The 23913-nt window shown below is 35.7% G+C and overlaps 1 protein-coding gene across 4 annotated transcripts in view; it reads left to right on the forward strand.

Annotated features, from left to right (window-relative positions):
* Positions 1-21959, forward strand: part of ASPP (Ankyrin-repeat, SH3-domain, and Proline-rich-region containing Protein) — a 687069-nt gene extending 665110 nt beyond the window's left edge. For 3 of the 4 annotated variants that reach the window (XM_072302246.1, XM_072302247.1, XM_019040122.2), the window contains 12 exons: positions 4320-4501; positions 5916-6115; positions 7026-7850; positions 8578-8722; positions 10817-10933; positions 11683-12038; positions 12798-13058; positions 13894-14129; positions 15339-15630; positions 16438-16604; positions 17217-17416; positions 18302-21959. In XM_072302246.1, the coding sequence (XP_072158347.1) occupies positions 4320-4501; positions 5916-6115; positions 7026-7850; positions 8578-8722; positions 10817-10933; positions 11683-12038; positions 12798-13058; positions 13894-14129; positions 15339-15630; positions 16438-16604; positions 17217-17416; positions 18302-18340 (3020 nt within the window). In that variant the 3' untranslated portion in view covers positions 18341-21959. The remainder of the gene's footprint in view (positions 1-4319; positions 4502-5915; positions 6116-7025; positions 7851-8577; positions 8723-10816; positions 10934-11682; positions 12039-12797; positions 13059-13893; positions 14130-15338; positions 15631-16437; positions 16605-17216; positions 17417-18301) is intronic. The other variant, XM_019040123.2, reaches the window with a different exon arrangement.
* The last annotated feature ends 1954 nt before the right edge of the window (positions 21960-23913 follow it).

Here is a 23913-nt window from a genome sequence, read left to right on the forward strand (position 1 = left end):
GCGAATTTCAAACTTTCGAATTTCGCTGAATGGAGGTACTGAAAAAGTACTGAATTTTTCTGTTGAGGAGGTACTAAACTCCTTGGGATTGTGCTGAAGAGCACTGATTTTTGGCCACCCTGTTTTTTTTTTATTATTATTTTGAAGTTCCTTTATTGAAAAAAATCAAAAAAATTGAGAACAATATTTACATGGGATACTTTCTTATAGCTAGACGACAGGATTAGCCCGTTTTAGTCGAAACCCTGCAATTAGGAACCGCTATTCCAGGCTCATTCATGAAAACACCTAACTGCATATGAAATTCAATGGTACATATGCTGTTTATAAAATGAACCAGAATAATAGTTCCTCATTGCAAAATGTAGTCCACTTGCAGATGACTCTGCTGACTGCTGAGTGCTGTGACGTCACCAGGATATTGATTCGGATCAACACATCTGGGTCAGTTGGGGAGAGTCACTTAATCGAGTTTTAATGTGTGAGGTTTACGGATCAGGCAGAGATACGAAGATCCATTCGAACCCCAAGTGTCTACGCCCAATATCAGAATGATGTTAAGCGGAGAGGAGTCATATTTCGACCGCGCTAAGCAGAAAGGAACCAAGCCACATCAGCGATTGCCAAATTTAATCGGGACCGAGTTTATCAGAAAGGAACCCTCCCACGTTTTCGAAAATATTGAGTTAAGAATGTTTTTGAGTTCTACTTGTCTTATATTTTCTCCTGCCAAAAAGTCAAAGTTGAAACAAAATTAAGCCGTGAAAAGCGGGTTCATGTTGATTTTCTCCATTGAGTCAGTGAGTCTTCCGGAGGAATACAGCTTCAAACATCTTTCTCTCCGTCCCAACTTTATGTGGGCTGGTTCCTCTCCGAAATTCGGTCAAGCTTTTGCTGCACGAAGGATGTCTTTTGGCCTACCTCGGGATTTGAAGGCGAATTAGCTTACTTCTCGGGCGACGGCAAGTAAACGCGGGATCGCTTGGCAACACGCGGTAGCCATCGCCCTGATGCTTCGGTCCGGTGTCCGTCTAACTTTCCACCAATTCTAAACTTCGTGTTCAAAACGACTTCCGTCGGTTCCGTCCAGGAGCCCGCTGTCATTTGTCCAGACCCTTCTCTCATTTTTATTTACAAACAGCACTCAGCCAGCCGCCAGCCGCTCCGGACCGGACACTGGACGTCCAAAACAACTCGGAGCACACGTTTCGTGTTGCCCGATCTTCCTCTAATTAAATTACATCCAGTGGCGTGGCGTGAATTGCGATATATCGATTGTTATGCCATTTAAACCTATGGAAAAGGATCGATAAACAGGGTGTTCGCAGAGAACACCTTAGTAATCGATTCTTTACCATAGCTTCAAATGGCGAGGTATCGATAATCGATTATTGCACGCCACGCCACTGATTACATCCAATGGTTCTCTAAACCGTGAACGAAATTTGACTTGCAAACTTCGATTTCTGAAGGTAAATGACGCGTAGAACACGATGCGCATATTAAAAACGCGAAAAAGCACTTCAGGAATCGAGAAACACGCAGTTCCAAAAGCACGACTTTTTTGGTAATAGGGTCAGGTGCGCCGGTCACAGAATCATGTTTTGATGCTTTATTCTTGTGGATTAGCTAAAAATACTAAGATCCGTCCAAACAGCAACCTTCTACGTTGAAAACTAACCGTGATATCGCGCCTTGAAAATCTTGATTTATGACGTCATCCACCGCGATGGCACATAACATGTTATGCACAACCGCGGTGAATTACGCCAAAAAGCCAATTTTTCAAAGGACGATATGTCGGTTGATATTGAACGTAGAAAGTTGCTGTTTGAACAGATCTTATCATTTTCAACTGATCAACAAGAATCATGCATCAAAAACACGATTCTGTTACCAGCGCAACTGGCCTATTTAAAACGTCCCGATTTCGCGCCGAACCGAATGATGTCATCTGGCACAGAGGCGAGCAAGGGATTCTACGACTTTCGTCTTTCTACTTCTTGCACATGAGAACAATAGGAAAGTCGAAACTATATCTTCAGAATCAAAGAATCTGATCTCATTCATGTTATTTGTAGTAAACAAGCCACATGTCCACATTGAAATACGTTGTATTTTAACAAACATCAGTGGAAAATGAGATCGGATAGCAATTCGACTGCCGTAGTACATCACTTCCGACATTTTTCCGCCTTTCCGGCGCGTTTGAAATTCCTTCGAGCCTTCGGACTTTTTAAAAGCGGGCTTGTCCGGGATTTCAGCTCGAAAACACGCAATAAATTAACACGTGATTTACCATTGGCGAGATGTGATTTATCAATTATCGATATTTTCCCATTTGCAGCTATGATAAAAGATCGATCATTACGGTGGTGGTTGCGAACCTCCTGTTCATCGATCCCTTTTCAGAGGTTTAAATGACAGATCAATCGATATATCGCAAAGTACCCCGCGCCACTGTAAGCTGCTCACCTGGTACTTTCAGCATACTAAATAAAAGAACACAAGATTTAGTGACCCATTTTCCATGAGTTTTATGAGTTTTTCCGTTCCGTCTGGCATCGGTGCCTCAATTTCGCCCCGCATCCTAACTTTCGTGGCATCAGCTCGGTGCTCAGATGGTGGTATGGTTTCGTCTTTAAATGCATCCGTGCTTTTAATTTGTTCCCCGACGCGTTTTCATTGTCTGAAGACGTATTTGCGTTCGTGTGACTTGTACCTCGCAATTTATTTCGCCCGCGAAAGTCGAGAGGATTAAAGGGATAAAATAATGGAGCTTCGCGCTGAGGATACGAACTGTTTTGCTGAGCAATGATCTTTTGCCTATCTTACTGAGTGAAGGCGCGTTTTCGGTCACTTTGCAGTGACGAATCGATGTTTTGACGTCAATTGTCTCGTTCCTCTTCTTCCCCTCCCTCTTCCTCTTTTCTTCTGCTTATTTTTCCATAATTCTTATAGATGTAGGATTGTATCAGATTTTTTTATCATTGACATTTTTCACATCCTATAAGGTGAAAAATATAAAATTTTCATAATTTTACATTTACACTTTTAGAAGTTTTGTAAATACATTTATAGCCTCAGAAACTAAATGCGTATGAACAATAATAACTAACTAACTAACTACGAATCATTTTTACTTTAAATGGACTGCGTTAAGTAGCAAGGAACTAAGCCACATCAGCTATTGCCAGATTTAATTGCAGCATTTAATTTTTTCCATAAGAACGGTTGTGCGGATTTTCTTGCAATTTCGGTGAATTTTCTGCATACAACGAAGCAACTTTCTTAAAATTATCAAAAAAAATCCGCACGAATGTTCTCTTGTAAAATATCAAATTGCTCAGTTAAATTAGGCAATAGCTGATGTGGCTTAGTTCTTTTGTGCCGAACACGATCCAAATAATCCTAATTTTCAAATGCATTTTAAGTATCAGATTAAAATGGTTTCCAAGGTTATGTTTATCGTTTCACTTCTCTCTAGTCTTCTTCAGATCTTGTAGTCTGGGAATCACAGACGCCTTATTTTCTTCTGCCTCAATGTTTTATCGGAGTGCCTGTGTGTTATGTGTAATTTGCATATGTTTTCTATTTTATCACTACGTATATAAATAAAATATGTCTCCACTACTTTTTGATGACATTTTCTCACCTGCCTTTAAACTAAGAGGAATCTTTACCTACCTTCTTCCTTGGGTAAGCCTTCTTAACATCAACTCTTGATGGAAAAATTGCTACTAATTATCGCTTCTCATGTATACCTAGCATATTGTGAATTTAATGCGGGAACTTCTGTAGTCGCGATTTTACGTAGTTTGAACTTATCCAAAAGTATGTAAACAAAGAAAAATAAGCCACCGGTTCTTTTGTTTGTTTTAATTCATAGTTTTATCTTTTCTACTCGGTCCGTATACCTCGATTGTACCTGACCGCTTCGGGGTTTAATCTACCGATGAGCTTCGTGCTTCAAGCGTTACGCGATACTCTTATGATTTTATATCATAGAGTAAGATTTTCAGGCAGCCCTCTACCACACAAGTTTTCGGCTTATGGTGGTCAGCTGTGTAGTTATAAGATCAAAATGAATGATTTGTAACGAATGAAATAAACAAATAAATGAGCGACACACTTTGTTATCACAGGAGGAATAACATTACATCTTTTTCAACGGCTAGGTCTGGATGTAACTATTCGTGCTTTCGGGGCGTCCGTGTTGCATACCAAAAAATTGCTGGCACTCTGATTTTCTTCTGTTTTTTTATAAGTATTGACATCCTCAAATATCTTTAATTTTTGGGCATTTTGTTTTGTTTCAGCGTCCGATCTGAAGTCGATACGAGCGCTGTTCAATGAGAAGGAGAAGGAGCTATCGATGGCGGTGGCCAAGGTGGAAGAACTCACCCTTCAGCTGGAGGATTTGAAGAAAGGACGAGGGACGATCCCTTCGCCTCCTTCTGCGGCCGCCATCGAACTAGATAAACTTAGAAGAGAGCTTATGGTAATGCCCTCTTTTCATCGTTTGATTCTTCAACCGTACGGCAACTGGACGTTTTTCTGCCAAACGGAACTATGTGCCCTGAGACCCATAAGAATATATGCAGAACAGGGCTCACGTCATAATGCACGTAGTTCCGCTTGGCAGAAATACGTCCAACTATGAAGCTAATTTTAATTCTCCCATTTCTTTTGACGTTCTTATTTAAACTAAAATTCCATGCAGGCTGCCAGTGCGGGTTGATTATTGAAAGTACACTCAAAAAAAGGTATGACTCTGAGATCCGTAGAAAATGGCTCGGAGATCCATAATTTCTAACCAAAGTGACTTACCATCTACAGTATGGCTTTCTGAGCCATACTTTATTGGTCGTGAACCTATAAGCATGGCTCCACGAACTGTATTTTATGGCTCCATGATCCATAACTCGGCCGGCAAGTCGCTCTTCCCATACTTGTTTTTTGGGTGTAGAAAAAGTGATAGACAAGAAAGACAAACTGAAAATAAAGCGATCCTATTGGTGGAAGCGGGTGGTCGCAATGGACAAAGGGTGGAGAGACCCTGTAGCTAGTCCATCATTTTCCCCTTAGTCTTTAAGAACCACCCGTTTCCAACCAATAGGATCGCTTCATGTTCCCTATGTCTTCTTTGCCTATCGCTTGGCTATCAATATCCATATCAGCCCACGGGCCTCGTACGAAAAACGAAGAAGAACAGGGTATTCTCTGTTATGGAAAAGTTCAAAGCCGATGAAAAATAGGTTCCGGTCTATGGTTTTCGGGGTGAACTAGAAAAATAGCCCAATGGATTATCTATTTCAGCACAAAGTAATGTTACCATATGCCAGCAAAATGGCATTTCGACTCATTGTCAGAGTGTTGCGGATCATTTTCCAACATGCCTGCAATTCATGTCCCGAATCCGAATTTCTAAATTATCACGTTGGCTGTTGAACAAAGCAGTTATTTGTGTGCCTGAAAAAACAAGTGCTAATCCTCTCTGGATTTAAAGTGCGTGTAACGTAAAGAAAATGCTCGTAAGAGGCAATGAAGAAGGATGTTAGGAATTTATTAGGATTTTACGAAACATCAAAGAGAGGAAATGTTGGTGACGCAAGAAAAAAGTAAGGACAAACCAACGAAAAAAAAAACGATTTTTTTTAATGATAAAACCCAAGTTCATACTTTGGAAAAACCTTTCAGGTCCAGCAAAGATGGATCGGTCATCCATAATTTGACGATGTTGAATGTTTCTGTTAATAGTTGTTTGCGGCTGCGGGTATTTATAACCATAAGTTTTGATCTGCATATCACTGCTCAAAACTATTTTATGTAATGTTTCCTCGTACTTTTTCATAATCTCATCTATTTTTTCATTTCTCTATTAACACGTTTTATTGTTGTTTTATTTTCTTCAGTATCGAAACAAACTGAATGAGCAGCAGTCGGTGCGACTGACGCAGCAGAGAGAAGCGCTAGCCCTAAGACAAGAAGAGGTTTCGGCTGTAGATAGGAGGATATCAGAACTTCAGGACAGACTGCAACGTAAGCGGCTGTCGAACCAACAATTAGCGGAACAACTGCAGAATGCAGGAACTAAACCCAACGACCAAGTTAGGTGAGCAAATCGTAGTGAACAGTTTCAGCTATCTTTGTTACCCTATAAAACTCCTTCAAAACTGGGGTTATGCAACATAACCGGCACGGATATTTGAGCCAAATCGCAGAGGTTAGTTTCAGCTATCCTTGCTACCCTAGAAACCCCTTCAAAACTGGTGTTATGCAACATAACCGGCACAGATATTTAAGCCACAGTAGATCCTCGTCATGTTTGCTAATCATACTGCCATTTAATGTTGTTGTGAATTTAAACGGTATTCGATGAGGAACAATTGTTCGTATTTTCTGAAAATTGAAAAACAACAGTGTGTGAAGAATGTTTTTTTTTTGGAGTTTGATTTGAAATTTTCATTGAGTACTCATAAATTCCATCTGTTCTGACATTAACTTTTTTGTAATATTTGTAATTATCGTTATGAAGTGTCTGATCTTTATCTACCTAGCGTCTGTTCAACCCAGATTTTAAAACTGAAATTTATTTGAAATTTCCAGGCACACATTTTTATTTTTATATTATTTCATTTAAAAAAGGACTAGAATAAAAGGAGAAGAAAAATGAAAACTCTTATGTTTTCTCCAAAATTTTCAGGACCCAATCTTCTTAATAAAAATGTTTAAACTTTTAATAGCTGTAACAGCTCATGAGCCAATTCGATTTTTTAAATCACTTTTTACCCAACAACATTGTGAGGAAGTACGATTTGTAATCACTTTTTTTGGGTAAATTGCTTTGAAAATTTGTACCTTCCTAGAAAATCTACCTGCTTAGAGTTTCGACAACTTTTAAATCAACTCTAGTGTTCAGTTATTGTTCAATAAATTCCTCAAGATTTTTTCTTTGTATATCATTCAATGCCACCCATTCCTTATTCTACCTGAGTATTCATTCTATCCTCTCTTTGTTTCAGGAATACTCTTTCTTCGTCAGCCTTACAGCACCACCAGCTGAAATATCAAGATCAAATGAGTTCATGTCCGTCCGTTCCTTTGTATAGATCAACTCTTCTGCAAAAGCAGAGTTCTAGTGATCGATTAGGAGAACCTATGAATCAAGTGCCATCAAATAAATCCTCCGACAAAGACAGTGATTTCCTTAAAAAGGTCAACAATAATAACAACAATAACAGCAGCAATAACAACATTATTAACAATAATAATATTTACCAGCTCTCTAATTCAGTGAACCAAAGAAAACTATCGCACGACGATTTTCAAACAAACAATAGTCATAGTAAGAGCGCATTAAGCGAGATAACCAGTACAAAACTCATAAGTAATTATAATGTCAATAGTAATCAAAATAAGTGCCCAATAAATGATCACATAGCTAATAACAATCTAATAAACCGTACAGGGTTGACAAATGTAGAGCCCAAATTGTCTCCGAACTCAAATGATAGGCTTTCAGAGTTCAGCGTCAGTAAATCAGATCCTAAGTATCAGACTTTACCGTACAATACAAAGTTTACTCTAGATTACAATTCGTCGACCCAGAAGTTCTCCTCTTCAGTTCGAAAGCCAGGTGAGGGAAATGAAAGTGTAATGACTGAAAATATGGAGAAAAACCAAGGTCAGAACATACACTCAGTGCATACTAGTTCCAATAAGGCGCAATCTTCGGCAGTGCTGAACCAAAATCAGTCAAAAATCCCTCCACCGCCTCTGCCACCACCGTCATCTGCGTCCCCTGCATCTTCATCCTCCTCCTCCTCATCTGTCAATCTTGCCCCAAGGTGAGTATTTTTCCTACTTGATAGAAAAAGTACTACTTTAATTTTTAGGGAAAATTTGAGACTTTTCGCAGATTGGGAAAGTTATTAAGCACATAGAGGCAGCTTGACTATTGAAGATTTAGCAATTCATAAAATTTAAATTGATCTTTATTTTTGAACAGAGAGCAAGAATGTAGAAATGTTAGCCAAATAAGTAATCCATTTAAGTAAAAGTTCAAACAATAAAAAAAAAAAAAAAAAAAAAAAAAAAATTTCCAAAAGAGGGAAAATTTTAAAAAATTTTGGAGGTTGATAAAACTACTCAGCATATCAATTGCTAAATACAAAAAATGTGCCTCTCAATTGCAATGTTTAAAAATTTCCGATTATTTTTTTTTTTTTTAATTCAGGAAAAACCAATAAAAATGCCTCCTTGCCATTTTACATGATTTTTATAGATCAGGTGAAGAAAATTAACAGAAGATTTCAACAGGAACTATTGGTTGGTTATCCTTTAAAAAAATAAAACATGAGCAGAGACTTACAATCTAAGGAACGCATTTCTTTAATTTAGCCATGGATACAGAGGCAGCTGTGCAAGGAAGTCAACATTTTTTCATATTTTTATTTCTATAACAAACTTAGAATTCAATTTTTAGAATGTGACAGCAAAATCCTCTCATAAATCTCCTAATCTCATAATTTTATCATGATGTTAACATTAATATTTTCTTTTACCAATTCTTAGGGTGTACAGTCTATCTGGACCAATGGCAAGCTCTCTGCTAACTCGTGGTCAACCTGTAGGTGGCGCCTCATCTACAACCTCTTCCACCACATCCCTCGCAACAACTAGCAGCAGCGCTGGATCTTCCACAAATAATAACCAACAGGTACGTATCAGTTTGTAATTAATTTTTTGCCTTGATTCACTGTTCGTGCCTTGTGCTTTTTCGTCTCTCTTTATTTCATACATGCTGTTAAAGTTCATTGCCTTGTTGGGTATTTTTGTATTAATCAAAAATGCATTTTAATTCAAGTGCATCTTGCATTCAATAAATGTAAGTACTTGATGCTTTTGTGTGTTAGTGAAAAAAGGAGTACCATAATCCATGGCTTGAAAAGTGGGGGATGAAAATCGAATTCAAGTGAGCAGTTCAGTCTTCTGTCCTTGGGTTGATAGGCTACGGTGAGCTCGGGCCATTTAAATGAGGCAATGTAACAGCGTTTCAACTATCAAACAATACTTATTGCAAGCCCATCACTGAGTCCATCTTTCATCAGCTACTTTTCATGGCATGGAATATAGTTGATAGTGTTTGAATATAGTTGTATATTTCGAAAGAAGGGAAATTCTGCTCAGGCTAGTGTTTTCATGCTTTTTCTCTCTGTTTATTTATCTCTCATTTTCTCTTTTTTTCCCAAAAATCAAAAATCCAAAAATAAGTGTTTCAGGTGTTCATTATTAAAATAGTAAGAAGCATAAAATTTGTATCAAATTACATTACACAAAATTTTAAAGTAAACCTCAAAAATTGGCATCAATGTGAAATTTAAGTGATATAATATCCTTACCTTTACTTACATAGGTAGATTTTAACAAAAGTGCACCAATTCTCAGCAAATATTAACTTTTCTAATTTTTTTTTATTCTAAAATTTTCTATTAATTTTTGAGGAGTCTTGATCCATCAAAGAAAAAAGCGTCAAAGAAATGGACAGTATTTTTTTATTCAAACTACATCTAGAAATGTTTCGTTCGGTGTATTCCTGTACAATGTAATGTAGTAGATTAAGATTTACTGTTTCCTAATTTCTCATGGTTATTCTTTTTCTATCGCAGCCAGATGAAAAGTCTCCTTCTAGCTTTCAATCAGTGAGCTTAAGCTCAGCTACTTCGGCCTCAAATAATCAGCATTCGGCCTCTTTTCCATCTGCTTACTCATTCTCATCTCTTCCTTCTTTTCATTTGTCATCACCTTCGATGTCAGTTTACGCTGGTTCTATTTTTTCTTTGCCTTCTACGCCTCTCTGCTCAGGCTCAGGGTATCCAAAGGTGAGGAAAATCACTTGAGTGTTTGAGTAGCGTTTAGCAAAAAGGAAATAAGTGAAAAGAACTTGGAAGAGGGAAAAATGATTCAAAATTCAAAGTTTCGCTCATCTATGAGCTCAGTATAATTGTATGGACAATGAACCTCAAATCAAATTTTTGTAGGTATATTGAATATTTTTTCGAGACTTAAAATTTTTTCTCGGAGAAAATTTTCCTGTAAAGTTTGTTAAAAAGTTGTCTCTTAATTCTATTTTGCTAAACGTCTTCAATCTTTATCGCATCATTTCTAATTTGTTTTTCCTCAACATCTCAGATTTGTCTTCTGCTTCCGTGTTAGTTTTAGCTGCTTTAAATGTATCAAAAAGTACAATTTTGACTTCCTTTGCTTTCTAGTTTTTGTACTTTTGTGCTTATAACTTGTATCACCATTATTCAAAACGAGTAGTTCAACTCCTCCGCCACCCCCTCCACCCAATTTCTAGGATACCTTGTTGATGTAAATATGTTCAACTGCTGGATTTTTCAAACAAATTCTTTATTTCATTTTTTTGTTTCAAAAATTTTGGAAGGCATATGATCATTTACTCCATGTTAAATAGGTATTACTTACTTGCCTCTATTTTCAGTTATCACTTATCAAGATGTTCTTCTGAGAAAACATTTGATTCCCTTTATTTTGCTGAGAAAGCTCACTTACTCAGGACCCATTTGCCATTTTAATATTTATTGACTAGAAACAAATGTGTTCTTTTATCCCTTCATCAGTTTATTTAGCGGATATTGCTTGAAATATTCCATTTCATTCAGTTTTCACTCCTGGAAGCATTCAAGTTCTTGTTTTGATCGCATTAAAATTGGTGTGCAAGAAGTGTCTTTTAAAAAATAAACATATCTATGAATACCTAATTAATCATTATGTTACTTAAATTTTACAGAAACCGGTGAGCACAGTGATTCCGACATCAATTCAACAGATGACGTCTCCAATTTACCAAACGTCCTCTACCAAAGTTCATCCTGTTCAACCCCAAACGCTTAGTTCAACCCCTCAGGTAAAAATTTAATGTTAATATCTCTCAACTCTAATATATATATCTCTAATATCTCTAATCTCTATCTCTAATATATATATCTCTAATATATATATACTCTCTATATTTCTGCTTCTTTTTTTTCTTACTCTTAATATCTACCTCTTTAAGTCCTAAAAGTAAGAAAAAGAAATGTCTATGACTCACCTGTACTTGGAAACTAATCATACTAGTTACAGGTGCTTACCTGTACTCAGAAGCTGATCATACTGGTTAGTTATATGTACTTGCCCAAAGATTAAGACCAAAGTTCGATAAATTATAATTTCTATCAAAATGCATTTTTCATTTGAGCTGCCTGGTGCCCTCAAGTTGAATAATTTTTTTTTTTTTTTTGAATTTACCTATTCAAATTTCGCCTACCATACAAGCATTAAGAAATATACAGGTTAATTTATTCTAAGATTAATTTAAATTAAGTTGTGGGTTAGACCCTATAGAGGATTTGAATCCTGGGACAGGATTCAAATTTTAAATTAATTGCTCCAGGTGTCCCAGGTCGCAACCGCCAGGCCGAAATATAAACAATAATTGAATGAGCAATAATGAATAATTGCTCTTGATTGGATCAGACAATATATTTTACTTTTCACTAAACTCTGTTATTTTTCTCAATATTTTTATTTATTTATTTATTTTATTTTTTTTTTACTTTTTTTGTAATAAAAGTCTTCTTACAAGATTTTATGTCATATTTATCGTTTTTACAGGGAATTCTAAGGGACCTGAAGCTAGGATCACCGCAGAATTCATCAACACCAAATAGCACACCTGACTCTGTGCATAATAAACCTGCCTTACCTCCGAAACCAGCTCTACCCGGGAAACCAACGCCACCTCCTCCTCCTCGACAGAGTGCCTTGTGGACGACATATCAAGAGAATGCAGAAAACCAAAGGCTATTTTCGGAACAAATGAACGAATCCTGTAGGCTTACGCAATTAGAATTTCTAGACATCAACAATAGGTTAACGGAGAAACGACCTAAACCTGTGGTAGATACATCTTCGGAGGCAGTAGACACAGCATTAAACGTCCTAAGAGGCTCAGTCAACTTTTCATCTAGGTAAGGAGTACGGAATATTTGTATGGCCCTTTGGTGTTTTAAATACCTACATTTTTGAGGACCTTCCTAGGAAAATTCCACCCTTACAAACTTTAAATCTTGCACTTTTTAAAGAACACTTAATTGTTCCTTTTCTATTTTCTCTATAAAGAAAAAAATTCCATTTGAACTCATAACTTTCCCTTGCATAAATAACTTCTACAGACCGGTTTTGGGCCACTCTCTCTTCAGTGATAACTGATCGACTGACTCCAATAACATCATTTCGTGTCATAGACTTTAATCAAAATTGACTCATTTGTGTGTTCTTAAGCCACCTTTCATCGTCATACCTACCTTTAAGAATTTTATGCATTGGGCACACTTCCTTCTCCCGCCAATAGGTACTTAACTAAAAAGTCTCCTCTTCAACATAGATACCTCTCTTATCATGTCCTCCTCTCAGTCTGTCATATTTTATATCCTTTTCTTCCTATCAACAATTGAGATCCAAAATTTTCCCTCCTCTTTCTGATCTCAATACCATACTTTTTTTCTTCGAATCCCTCCCTTTTTTAAACAATTCATTCTATCCTTTTTTTTAGTTTTTTATTATTTTTTACACATTTATATTAATCTCTTTTTTTGAAGGTGTTAATGACTATGTATTGCCAAGGCACCTGTATGTAGATGTATGAACCAACCAACCAATCATTCACTGAAGTTTATTAATTTGGTGCAGGCATAGGACTAATTTTTTCTTCAATTCTACTATTTTAGGGGTAGCAGTGTCACAGATCAAAACAATGCAAAGAACAAGTCCGAGTCTCAGTCAGAATCAAATTTGCCTTTACCACCTCCGCCTCCTGCCGATCAGTCAACAGAGGATCGACGGATGGATAAGCAACTAATAAAACCATGGCCCTCAATCGGTAAAAAGCAGTCATCAGAACAGAACCACAACAAAAATGAAAACAGCGCTGACTGCTCTCCCGACTCCACCAATAGTGAAGTCATGAATGTTCATGTGTCACTGAACAGGTACAAATTTTCTCTATTTTCCCATTATTTCTTTTCTTACCGTTACGTTTTCGCCTAGCTTCTTAATTGCTAATGGTTTAAATCTACAAAAATATAACTGAGAAACACATCAACAAACTATCTTTTCAATCTAGGATCATCTCCAATTTTGACTATTCTTAAGGAAAGGGATTTTAGTGGTGGAAGCCCATGAATGGGGTAGAAGCCAGGAATTTTTGCAGAGTTGTAACATCATTAATCTGATGTAAAATTTTGTGGAAAAATCAGTGAGCTCGTTTAAAAGTTCAAAAAAGCATTTCCAAGGGGAGGAAAGCTAATTAAAATCCAACAATTGAGGTGATGTTACACAGTAAAGCCTGAAGCTGAATTCTTTCAATCAGCGAACATCATTTCCCTGCCTGGCTTCGTCATCAGAACTGGGCAAAAATATTGTTTTAAACAGGGAAACAAGGCCCTTTTTCTGCATTTTCAAAATAGGTTTACTTTGCCATTTAAGGTGTAAATAAATCTGGAGGAATTTCTAGAAGCTTGTTTCCCGCCGTATTTTTAGAAAATCAATTTTTGAGAAAAAAATGTGTCCTTCTTACCCATTGAAGTTGTGTATCTACACCATTTCTCGGAACAGTGAGTTACAAAAATTTTAGCGCATAAGACACTCAGATTAAAAGATAATCTTAAAATAAAATTCTTGCGTTTTTGAAATTTAAAATAATCTGAAAGTATGAGCTAGGATTAGGAATTTACTCTGTGATATTGTAAAATTGTATCACCTGTCAGTCGGTTATTTATTGCCTTATCTGTTTTTTCTAATGAAAATTTATTTTTGGCTTTTCAGGCGAATAGAGATGCCGCCAGCATTCTTCTTCCCAGAGAATGCTACTCCCCCTGCAGATCTGGTAGCATCAGTTAATCAAGAATCCTATGATAAGGTTGATCATAGTATTCCGAAACATAACTGTGATGACATTTTAAGCAACAAATTACGTAGTGAGATAAAAGAGAATGGTTCTGCTGGAAGCGACACTTCTCAAGAGAATGCATTTTCCAGTGAAACTAGTAATGAATCTCAAGGTAATATAAAACAAAAAATAAATAAACAATTTCATACCACATCTTCTGAAGCATGTCAACGGTGAAACTACAAAAACTCGTATCCAGTGTTTCAACATCTCTGCTCTAATTTTACTATACTAGAGTAGAACAAGCCAACTATATTGCTTGAAATTTTCACAGAATATTTTCACATAGAGAAAAAAAAACAGAGAAGCTTTCAAGAAATTATTTTACATATTTTCTCAGTTGCAAAATAAATTAGGGAAGGAAGAAGGCAACGCTGCAAACTAAGGTGCACTTTTCTGCAGTTTTATCACAAACATGTATTTTTAACAAAATTGTTTATCTCTTTGAAGAATTTAATAATAAGAAAAGAATGGAAACTTCACATTTCATAAGAAACAAGCTGTTTTTTACCTAAGTATGATAAAAGTTATATTGATTCAAGAAAAATTGGGGAGGCAAAATTCTCTGATGCAGATAATTTTCCTGAAATTAGTTTTCCACAACGCATTGGCGGATACTGCACTCTTTGCGACAGGCCCTGCTGCTTGCCTGCAATTTCTTTGTAGATTCAATTTTAATAAAGATAAGCAAGACCGATCAAATAAAGAAAGTTCATATATTCTGAATTGATTTTACTTAATTTTGTAAAGTGTTACTCAGGGAGATTTTTAAAATAGAGTGCCGAAATGAGCACTTGGAATGGAGGGGGGAGCAAGTAGAATCTACTGATCTCTAGGATTTTTAGTGGGACTTATGAGGTTTATTAAAATTATTATCAACCATTTGATTCCCGAGTAATTCATTGCAATGAAAATATTGAAATATTTTGTAATTTAATGCAATAAATTTAAGTGCAATTTTCTCCATGGAATTGCAATATTTTTATGTAATTTTGTCAATAAATTTCCATTTAATTAAATTTCCATTCCATTTGAAAAATTGTCAAATAAAAAAACTGTGTGTGGGAAAGGTCGGCAATTTGCTATGAAACAAAAAGTACTTACATCTCATTTCAATTTTATTGCAATCAATTTTTATATGAGGTGCCCCCTCAATTAGTGAATAGACAACAAACACAACACTCAGATACAATACGATAATTTTACAATGTAATTGCAATTCATCGCAATCTGAGTTTCAGTTCTTGATCGTGCAAATTCTAATATCAACCAAGAAGTAGGCTGTTACTTAAAATGTTAACGGAGAAACATATTTTTTCAGAAGAATCAAAAGTCATATCCCGGATAAAGAAAGGAAACTTGAAAGGAAACGGCACAACTAATGGACTAAAAAGAAGAGTCTCGTTTGATCCATTGGCTCTCCTCCTCGATGCATCCCTTGAAGGAGAGCTTGAACTCGTGATGAAAACCGCGACACAAGTGAAGGATCCCTCCGCTGCGAACGATGAAGGAATTACAGCTTTGCACAATGCAATCTGCGCTGGTCACATTGATATAGTCAGGTTCCTTGTCCAATTCGGCTGTGATGTCAATGCACAAGATTCTGATGGATGGTATGTAATTTCTGTTCTCTGCTTTTCTATTTGTCCATTACATTTCTTTTTATCTCAAAAGAGGGATCACATCCAGTATAAATACTTACTGACTAAACTGGTACTGGTAAATAATACTTACCGGGCACTGGCCAAAGTCAGCAGTGCACCCTTACTCGCCAGCAAATTTTAAACTTTAATTAAAATTAGAATACAGAAAAACCCAAAAAATTGAAAAACTGTCAAAAAATCTAAAAATTGCATTTACCAAGAGATTAATCTATATTGAGAAATGACCCAACGATGCTTGTCATTTCTTGCGAGAATCGGGTTGTACGTTAAAGTTTTTAGAGAAAACATGTATCAAAATGCTTAAACCCAAGTAGCATTTTTCAACGGAAAAATTGTGATTTGTTGCGATTTTGTCGGCGATAAAATTGCCAAGATCATCAACATCTGAGCAATTTTGTCGGCGATAAAATTGCTAAGATCATCAACATCTGAGCAATTATCCTCGATCTTGTAGCAATAAAATTGCGATTTTATCGCCCGGAAATTTATCGCGATATTTTTGCAACAAAAATCGCGATATATGGCGATTTAATCGCCATAAATCGCAATTTTTTATTCGATAATATTGCGATTAATTGCCACCGATAAAATCGCTATTTATCAGGATCACTGCTATTTGGGAAGTCATACCTTGTCTAGTGCTTCATTTATGAACGACCTAGGAGAAGTTATCAATATTTATCAGACCTTTAGTTGAACTACATTCACCATTTATTTTCATTAATAAACATTATTTTGCTTCTTTTTTATCTTCAGGACACCTTTGCACTGTGCAGCCAGTTGCAATAATGTTGCCATGGTTCGATTTTTAGTCGAACATGGAGCATGTATCTTTGCCCAAACTCTATCTGATCATGAAACAGCTGCTGAAAAATGTGAAGAGGATGAAGAAGGTTTTGATGGGTGCTCTGAATTTCTTTACAGTAAGTCATTTTCTTTTGAGCTTTTATTAGCATCATCAATCGTCTGTTTTTTCCCTCATCAGATTATGTGTGCCTAAATTTATTTACAAGTTATCTAGTATAACCTCTCGATTTTAAAAGGATAGACAAGTGGATATAGAATTTTTTTTCTTCTTGAATAGCAAAAACTGGCATTGATAGTAGGCACATTAAAAGAATCTATTTCATACCTGTTGCAAGTTAAAAGTTGAAAAATGCTCAAGTTATCAGTTTATCATGCCTAACTTAACACTTTATTAATCATGTCTGTCTTTATTAAAAACCATAAACACCGAAAAACATTAGAATATATGATGTTATAAAGAAAAATCAAGAAAGTTGGTCATTGATCAGGAAATCCAAGTGCCTCAAGCATTTTTCAACCACATACAGTATAGCGCATTCAAATGTGAAACATTTTATTCGATTTATTGAATACATTGATTTTTGAAATCAAACAAGTGTCAATCAACTCGACCTAACAAAAATAATTTTACATTTCTTCTAAAAAAGGTTGGGTTTTTTCTTTTTTGTTTTTTCTTTGTATGAGCCTTAATGGACTAAATGACTCATGTCGTTGATTTCCAATTTTAGGTGTTCAAGAAAAGTTGGGAATCCTAAACAATGGAGCTGTCTACGCAGTTTTTGATTATGAAGCCCACAATGCAGATGAGCTAAGTTTCCGTGAAGGAGACCGGCTCATAGTCTTAAGGAAAGGTGATGAATGTGAGAAAGAGTGGTGGTGGTCTCGCCTCAACGATAGAGAAGGATATATTCCACGCAATCTTTTGGGGGTAAGTAATCTTTCTTTAGTTTATGATGACAAAAGAACTCAGGGTGTCTCCTGCAGGCCGATTATTGAAAGTTGAAAGGAAGCCGATTTGACGTTTTGAACAATCAATTTTGCCTGAAAACAATCTCAAATTATGTCTTTTCAACCATCTGGCACATCCTTGATTGTCAGGGAGTTTTACCAAAATGTGTCCGGGAAATACCAAAGAATATCATCTTCTAAATTCTGTGATAATTCTTCGAATTTGGGCATTTTTTCTAAAAATAAAAATTGAGTTTAAATTGAAATAAAATCGCGATTAAATTGAAATTTTCCTCCAATTTTTGGTAAATCTAAAAAATTTCAATTTCATCTAAACATAATTTAAACAAAATTTCAACAAAATTGGAATGTCTGCTACCAGGGATTGGGCTATGTCTCGTTGCGTCGGGCCAACACAGTTTCAATAATCGGGCCTCTGGACGAAAAAAGCCCTGATACACTGAAGAAGCTCGGATTTTGAAAGGACGGTTTAGGGTTGCCACAGTCAGGGAGCATCAGGAAATGTCAAAAAAATGACATAAGTGTTTGGAAAAAATTATTTTGTCACCTTTATTTGCTCCTTAGAATGGATTTGACGTTTTGAACAATAAATTTTGCCTGAAAAACATCTCAAATTATGTCTTTTCAACCATCTGGCACTTCCTTGATTGTCAGGGAGTTTTACCAAAATGTGTCAGGGAAATACCAAGGAATTTCATCTTCTAAATTCTGTGATAATCCTTCGAATTTGGGCATTTTATGAAACCTTCAGATAAATTGATACACTGCAGTTTTTTCTTTTTAAAGTTACGTTTTGTATAATTTTCACGCTCTAATTTGTATCTTTTTCTGTCCTCTTTTGCAGCTCTATCCAAGAGTTCGGCCAAACAAGGCTGCTGAATGACATCGGCTAGAAAACACTTGAATTTTTTTGTTTGTTATCAGTTTGTTACTCTGTTGATTCTTTGATTCTTTCCTATGGAGCTAGTACATAAATCTAGTTCTAATAAATTATTGTTAAAAAGTTGGAAATATCTGTAAATAACTCAGCTCTCTGAAATGTAAGTCATGAATCTTGAGTAAGATTTACTGCTAGTCCTTAGAGGTTAGTTCATTTAAATTGAGCAAATTTGATTTGTCACTCATGTGTAATTTTGAATTTCTTCTTTCTCAGCATGTTGCTTGACCTTTTTCTCAAATTTTCTATAATCTTGTTTTCAAACATATCTCAGCGATTTTTTCTTATGTAAGTAGTTATGTAAGCACTGCGTTTCATTTATCCATTTTGAAATTTTAATCATATCAATTTTCAAAAACTCTGTCCTCTAAACAATAAGAAGCTGTACTTATGAATCCAAAAGGAATTAAAAAATATCATATCGATGGCGAAAGTGCGAAACCACGTATCTCCGTTTTCAGCGTTGCAGACTTTCTGTCAGACTTCATTTTTTCATTGGAAAATTAGTCACTTTAATTTCTTGAAAACCGCCTTCATTTTTCTTCTCTATTGGCCGATTATTTTGTATAAATTTCAGGCTATATAGTCGACTTGTTTCCCTCCGTAAAAGTGAAATAGGAGGAGAGATTTTGAGACATTGCAATGAAGATAGGTGGTTTCGCACTATAGCCATCGAAAGGAACCTTAGGTTTGGTAGTTAGGGTTTGTCTGTAACGCACAGTAAATTCTCAGCAAAGAAAGCGCTAAAGTAGGTATTATACAATACTCATTATCTTCCCCGGTGCTCTTATCTAAGGAATATAATCTTTTTAAAATTGTAGCTTCACGCTTGAAGTGCATCAATGGTATTTAACCTGCCTCAGTTTTGGCTAAATTATCTTCCTTGGCCCTTAATATCTGCTTAAGTTCTTGAGTTGTAAGTTTTAAGAGTCTGTTCTATGAAATTGTAAGTGTTGTGTTCTGGTTCGTTTCGTAACGTTTTTCGACACACATTTTCATTCGAAAGTATAATTTTATGAGGCAACCGTTGGGCATTTTTAAAATATGTTAAGCAATTTTCCGACCGATTACATGCACGAATCAGGAAAATTTTGGATAGGAATGGCACAGTCAAGGATGAAAAGTTATTAGAAAATTTATTATTGAGTTTTTTTAACCATCTTTAAACATTTTATCCTACATGACTATCACTTTTATGTTTTTATATATGTGTTACTTTTGACACACCTCATTTCTATGTATTGAAATAATTAATGTAGCAGTCTAAAGGAGAGAAATAACAGCAAAAAGATGTTGTCGTTGTCCTCATTGAAGATCTCATGATTCATACTGGAAAAAAATTAGGAAGCTCAGGGCAGGATTTAGGGAGTCACATAATGAGGCAAAGGTCCAATGGCCTGCACCTAAAGTGGCTTTTTTTTCAATTTTAATGTATTAATCCTCAATCAATACTACACCATGGATAGAGTATTTTGCTCAATTTCTCTCAGCCATGTGGCTAAGTCCAGACATTGCTAAGAGGCTGAGCGTGAGCAACTTTCATCAATTTAGAGGAGCAAGTGATTTCTTTGTATGAAAATTTCATACAAAAACATCTCCTGTTATCTTGGTCTCTTTTTCTCTCACTAAGTTTCAAAGCATGTTTTCAAATTTATTTCAGAAGGGTTAAAATTTCAAAATTTTTTGGGAGAAAGTCAAAAGTTGATGATCCCTTTGATAAGAGTCATTTTACCAAATTACCGCAAAAGCTCTAAGATGGCTAAAAACCTGTTAGGTGCCCTTCGCCTAAATCCAGCTCTGAAAGAGCTTAAACATGTTGTTTTATTATGTAGTTCTCACAGATCTGGTTCAAAAATCCATTTTATCTGTTTGATTGTCAGGTGGAAAAAATTGTATTCATCAATTGAGATTTTTACAACATTTTGGCCAGTTTTTAATCACGCAAAAGAACTTCTTAGCCAATAAGTAAAGGAATTATTTGAGAATTTTTGAGTGTCGCTGAAATCACTGTTTGTGTTACAGCAAAGATGATTGCCAAGGTAGAGTTATCAGTTGAATTGAATGTTTGAGTGCCTTTTCCAATTTTTTCAAGTCTGATTATTTTCCGTTTTCAAATTTTATTAGGTATGTCTCTTTTATCGTTACGATTACTCAATTTTGAGTACCTCTTGCTCTATTTGTTGGTTGCAATGTATGATGCTCACTAAGAAAATCTCTGTAACAATGATCAAAATTTATAGGGAAAGAATTTCATAAACAGTGACAATAGAAGTTTGAACATTTTTAAAGAGAAGGTTAAATATTTTGACTCTTTAATCTAGGAAAAAGTGGAAATCTGGGAATTACGTACAGCTGAGTAAATAAAATTGCAAGCATCATTTTGAACTTACAGAGGCAAAGGAATTGAGTCTGATGCAAATTGTACAATTTATAAATGATCAACATTGCATGATACAAGTTCTGCTGGAAATCATTATCCTTTTTTTTTGCATTTTCTTATTTTTTTTTCAATGTTTTGATGTTCATCATAGATGCCCAGTGATTTCTTGTGATCCTCTTTTATCATCCGCACAGTGCCTTATGTTTTAGTATTTGAGCATATTAACTCCAGTTTAAGAACTCTATTGATTTATCCCAGAATACACACCTCCTTTTTTTCCATCTTCTTCCCATCCTTTTCCCCTCGCAAATTCATCAGATTTTTTGTAAAAAAATGTTTGTTATTTTCAGGAAAAAATAATAGTTAACAGGCTGTACTCATTAACAGTATTCTATGCTTTGAATCAAGAGGAAATTTATTCTAAAGACCAAAAATAGGCAGATTTCGATCATTCAAAATCATCAAAATATAATTTCATAATTTTTGTCTCTTATCTACTTTCATAGAAATAGTTTTCTGCTTTGCTAACGGAGAACGCTGTATGAGCCTTCATACGTTGCCAAATTTTCTCCAAAAAAATATTCCAGAGAATTTTAATTGCAATCAAATTTAAATTATCTGAAAATTTCAATGAATATTTATTCATATTTCTCTACTGAAATGAACATTTTCACTGAAGAAAATTTGGCAATTCTTGAATGTTCATACAGCGTTTTTTCTCAGCAGGATAGTTTTGGCCTATGATTAATTACTTTGAGTGTTCCCATTGTGTAAAATTGTACATATCTACGTTTAGATTGAATTTTTCAAATTCATTCTTACCTGTGTATACTTTTCAACATCAAATTTAATTACTAATGTAAGTGGGTATCTACGTGTTTAATCCCAATACGTAGATGCCTTGCTGTGTATTATAGTATTTTTAAAATGTTTATTTTGATTAAAATAAAGAAAGAAGTCAGAGCTTGTGAAATGGCAAAAAACTAAAGCATACCTGTTTGTTTCATTTTATATTGTGCCTTTTTGTTTGGCCAGTTTATTTGAAGTTTTATCCATGTTTGAATCAAATGTTTTACATAAATATTAAAAAGTGAGAAAAAAATGTGAACAAATTCCAAATTAATTTGTTTTTTGCAGCCAAAATGGCTTCATTAAGTTATAAACTATATTTTGAAAACTTATAAATGTTTCCTTCTTTATTTCTCCTTAAGTCACCTTACAGTAATAATACATCACCAAAACTACCACCATGATGGTTATTTATCATGATGCAGTTTTTGCAAGAAAAACTGTAACACTTACACTTTTTCTTTTTATGAAACCCAAATTAATTTTACGTAGTTTAAGTCTCTAAATCGGTGCAATAACGATACAAATTTTCCCTTTAATCAATTGTAAAAGCTAGGCAAAGAATCAAAGGCACCCAATTAATTTAAAAAAAAATCAAAGAAAATTTCGACTCGATATTTTCGTTAATTATCTTTATATATTTAAAAAAAAAAATGAAACATCGTCCGAATTTCCCTGCAATTGAGATCAGAGGCGGACTGGCTCCTCGAAGCGGCGAAGCAGAAAATTGTATTAAATTATTGCAAGATCTCTACAATCCTGTAATCCAAGGATTGCAAGCTTGCGTTGTGCATTGTTCGGAAATTATGTACAATACTGCCGTGCCAAGGAAGAACGCCGTATGAACCTCAGGCGCTGACAAATTTCTTCCGGTAAATCACGAATTTTTGGGAGAATTCGTAAATATTTTTTTTCAGATAATTTTGTTCGCAATTTTACCCACAATTCTTGAAAATTTCCCGGGAAAATATTCATAACTTTCCTCAAAAATAATCATTTTATCGGAGGAATTGTGGCAACTCTCGAATGTTCTTACGGCGTTTTTCCTTAGCACGGCAGAATACGCAGGGGTAGATTCGACCCCAAGAAAATATGTCTTTTCAACGACTTGAGCGCGCACCGTGGTATACGCGCAATGCATGAAGTATCCTGCAGACTTGAAAGGCGCTGTGCCAGGCGTTGCGCGCCAGTTTGCGCGCACCGTGCTGTACGCGCAATGCATGAAGTATCCTGCGGTCTTGTTAGGCGCTACTATGCCTCCCGCGCCAAGCGCGCCAGCTCCGCGCTGCGCGCCGCGCCGGCCGGCCGCAATGTGTTTGACTTAATAATTCAAATTTGCGGCATCAGCAGCGGTTTTCAACTTATGATTTTGAAATTTTTGTCAAGTTTGTTGGAATTACTGTCATTTCAAATGATAAAACATTACATAAAATCCGCCTAATTTTCCTCTCTTCATTTACACATTTTTACAAATAATTTCAAATAAAAGTATGCAAGTAAAGCGGCTTTCACGTTGCTCCCTACTAGGCTCCCTCGTTGCTCAGCAATGTAATGGCGCGATCATTTGGACTACATTTTGCTATTTGGAACTACAATTTCTGGCTCATTTGTAAAAACTCTTTTGTGCATAAGGAAACTAACGAAGGTACATACGTTGTTTCTAAACGAAGTCAGACATTGTAGTTCCTAATTGCAAAGCGCAGTTCATTTGATCCACGAACCCTTTCGAAGCGTAAGGTATAGATTCGACGAAGCGGAGGGTATGGATTCGATTGAAATGAATTGATCGAAAAACTCGTGAATCGATCGAATCGACGGCGACGCCGCACAGTGGATCGAGTCATTAGAGAGGTCGGACATGAAATTTTTTTACTAAAACTGCGAATTTTTATTTTTATTTCGTCACGCTCTAACTTTTAAGGGGTGCTTCTAGAGGGAAATTTCACGAGGAAACCAGTAGAACCACTTTTAGAACTTCAAAGTTTCATGTAAACGGAGTTTAAACCGTTTAAAGTTTCCAAATTTTGTCCGACCTCTCCTATTGACTCGATCCACTGTGCAGCAGTTTGTCACTTATTTGTCGGTTGAACTGGTGTCGATCGGTTCACGGCCATCGGTAAGGTGGTAAAGATTTGAAAGCTTACCATCGTAACTTTTCCTGCCGCTTTTTTCTCTCTCAAATCTGTTGTCACTATTATCACTATCGTCATGAAAAATAAATATAATGATCTCATTTTACATTTATTTCCATAATTGACTATATTCATATCGACGGTAGTACAGTACTTGA

Source organism: Bemisia tabaci, chromosome 7 (genome assembly GCF_918797505.1).
Source record: "Bemisia tabaci chromosome 7, PGI_BMITA_v3".
NCBI classification, from domain to species: Eukaryota; Metazoa; Arthropoda; class Insecta; order Hemiptera; family Aleyrodidae; genus Bemisia; species Bemisia tabaci.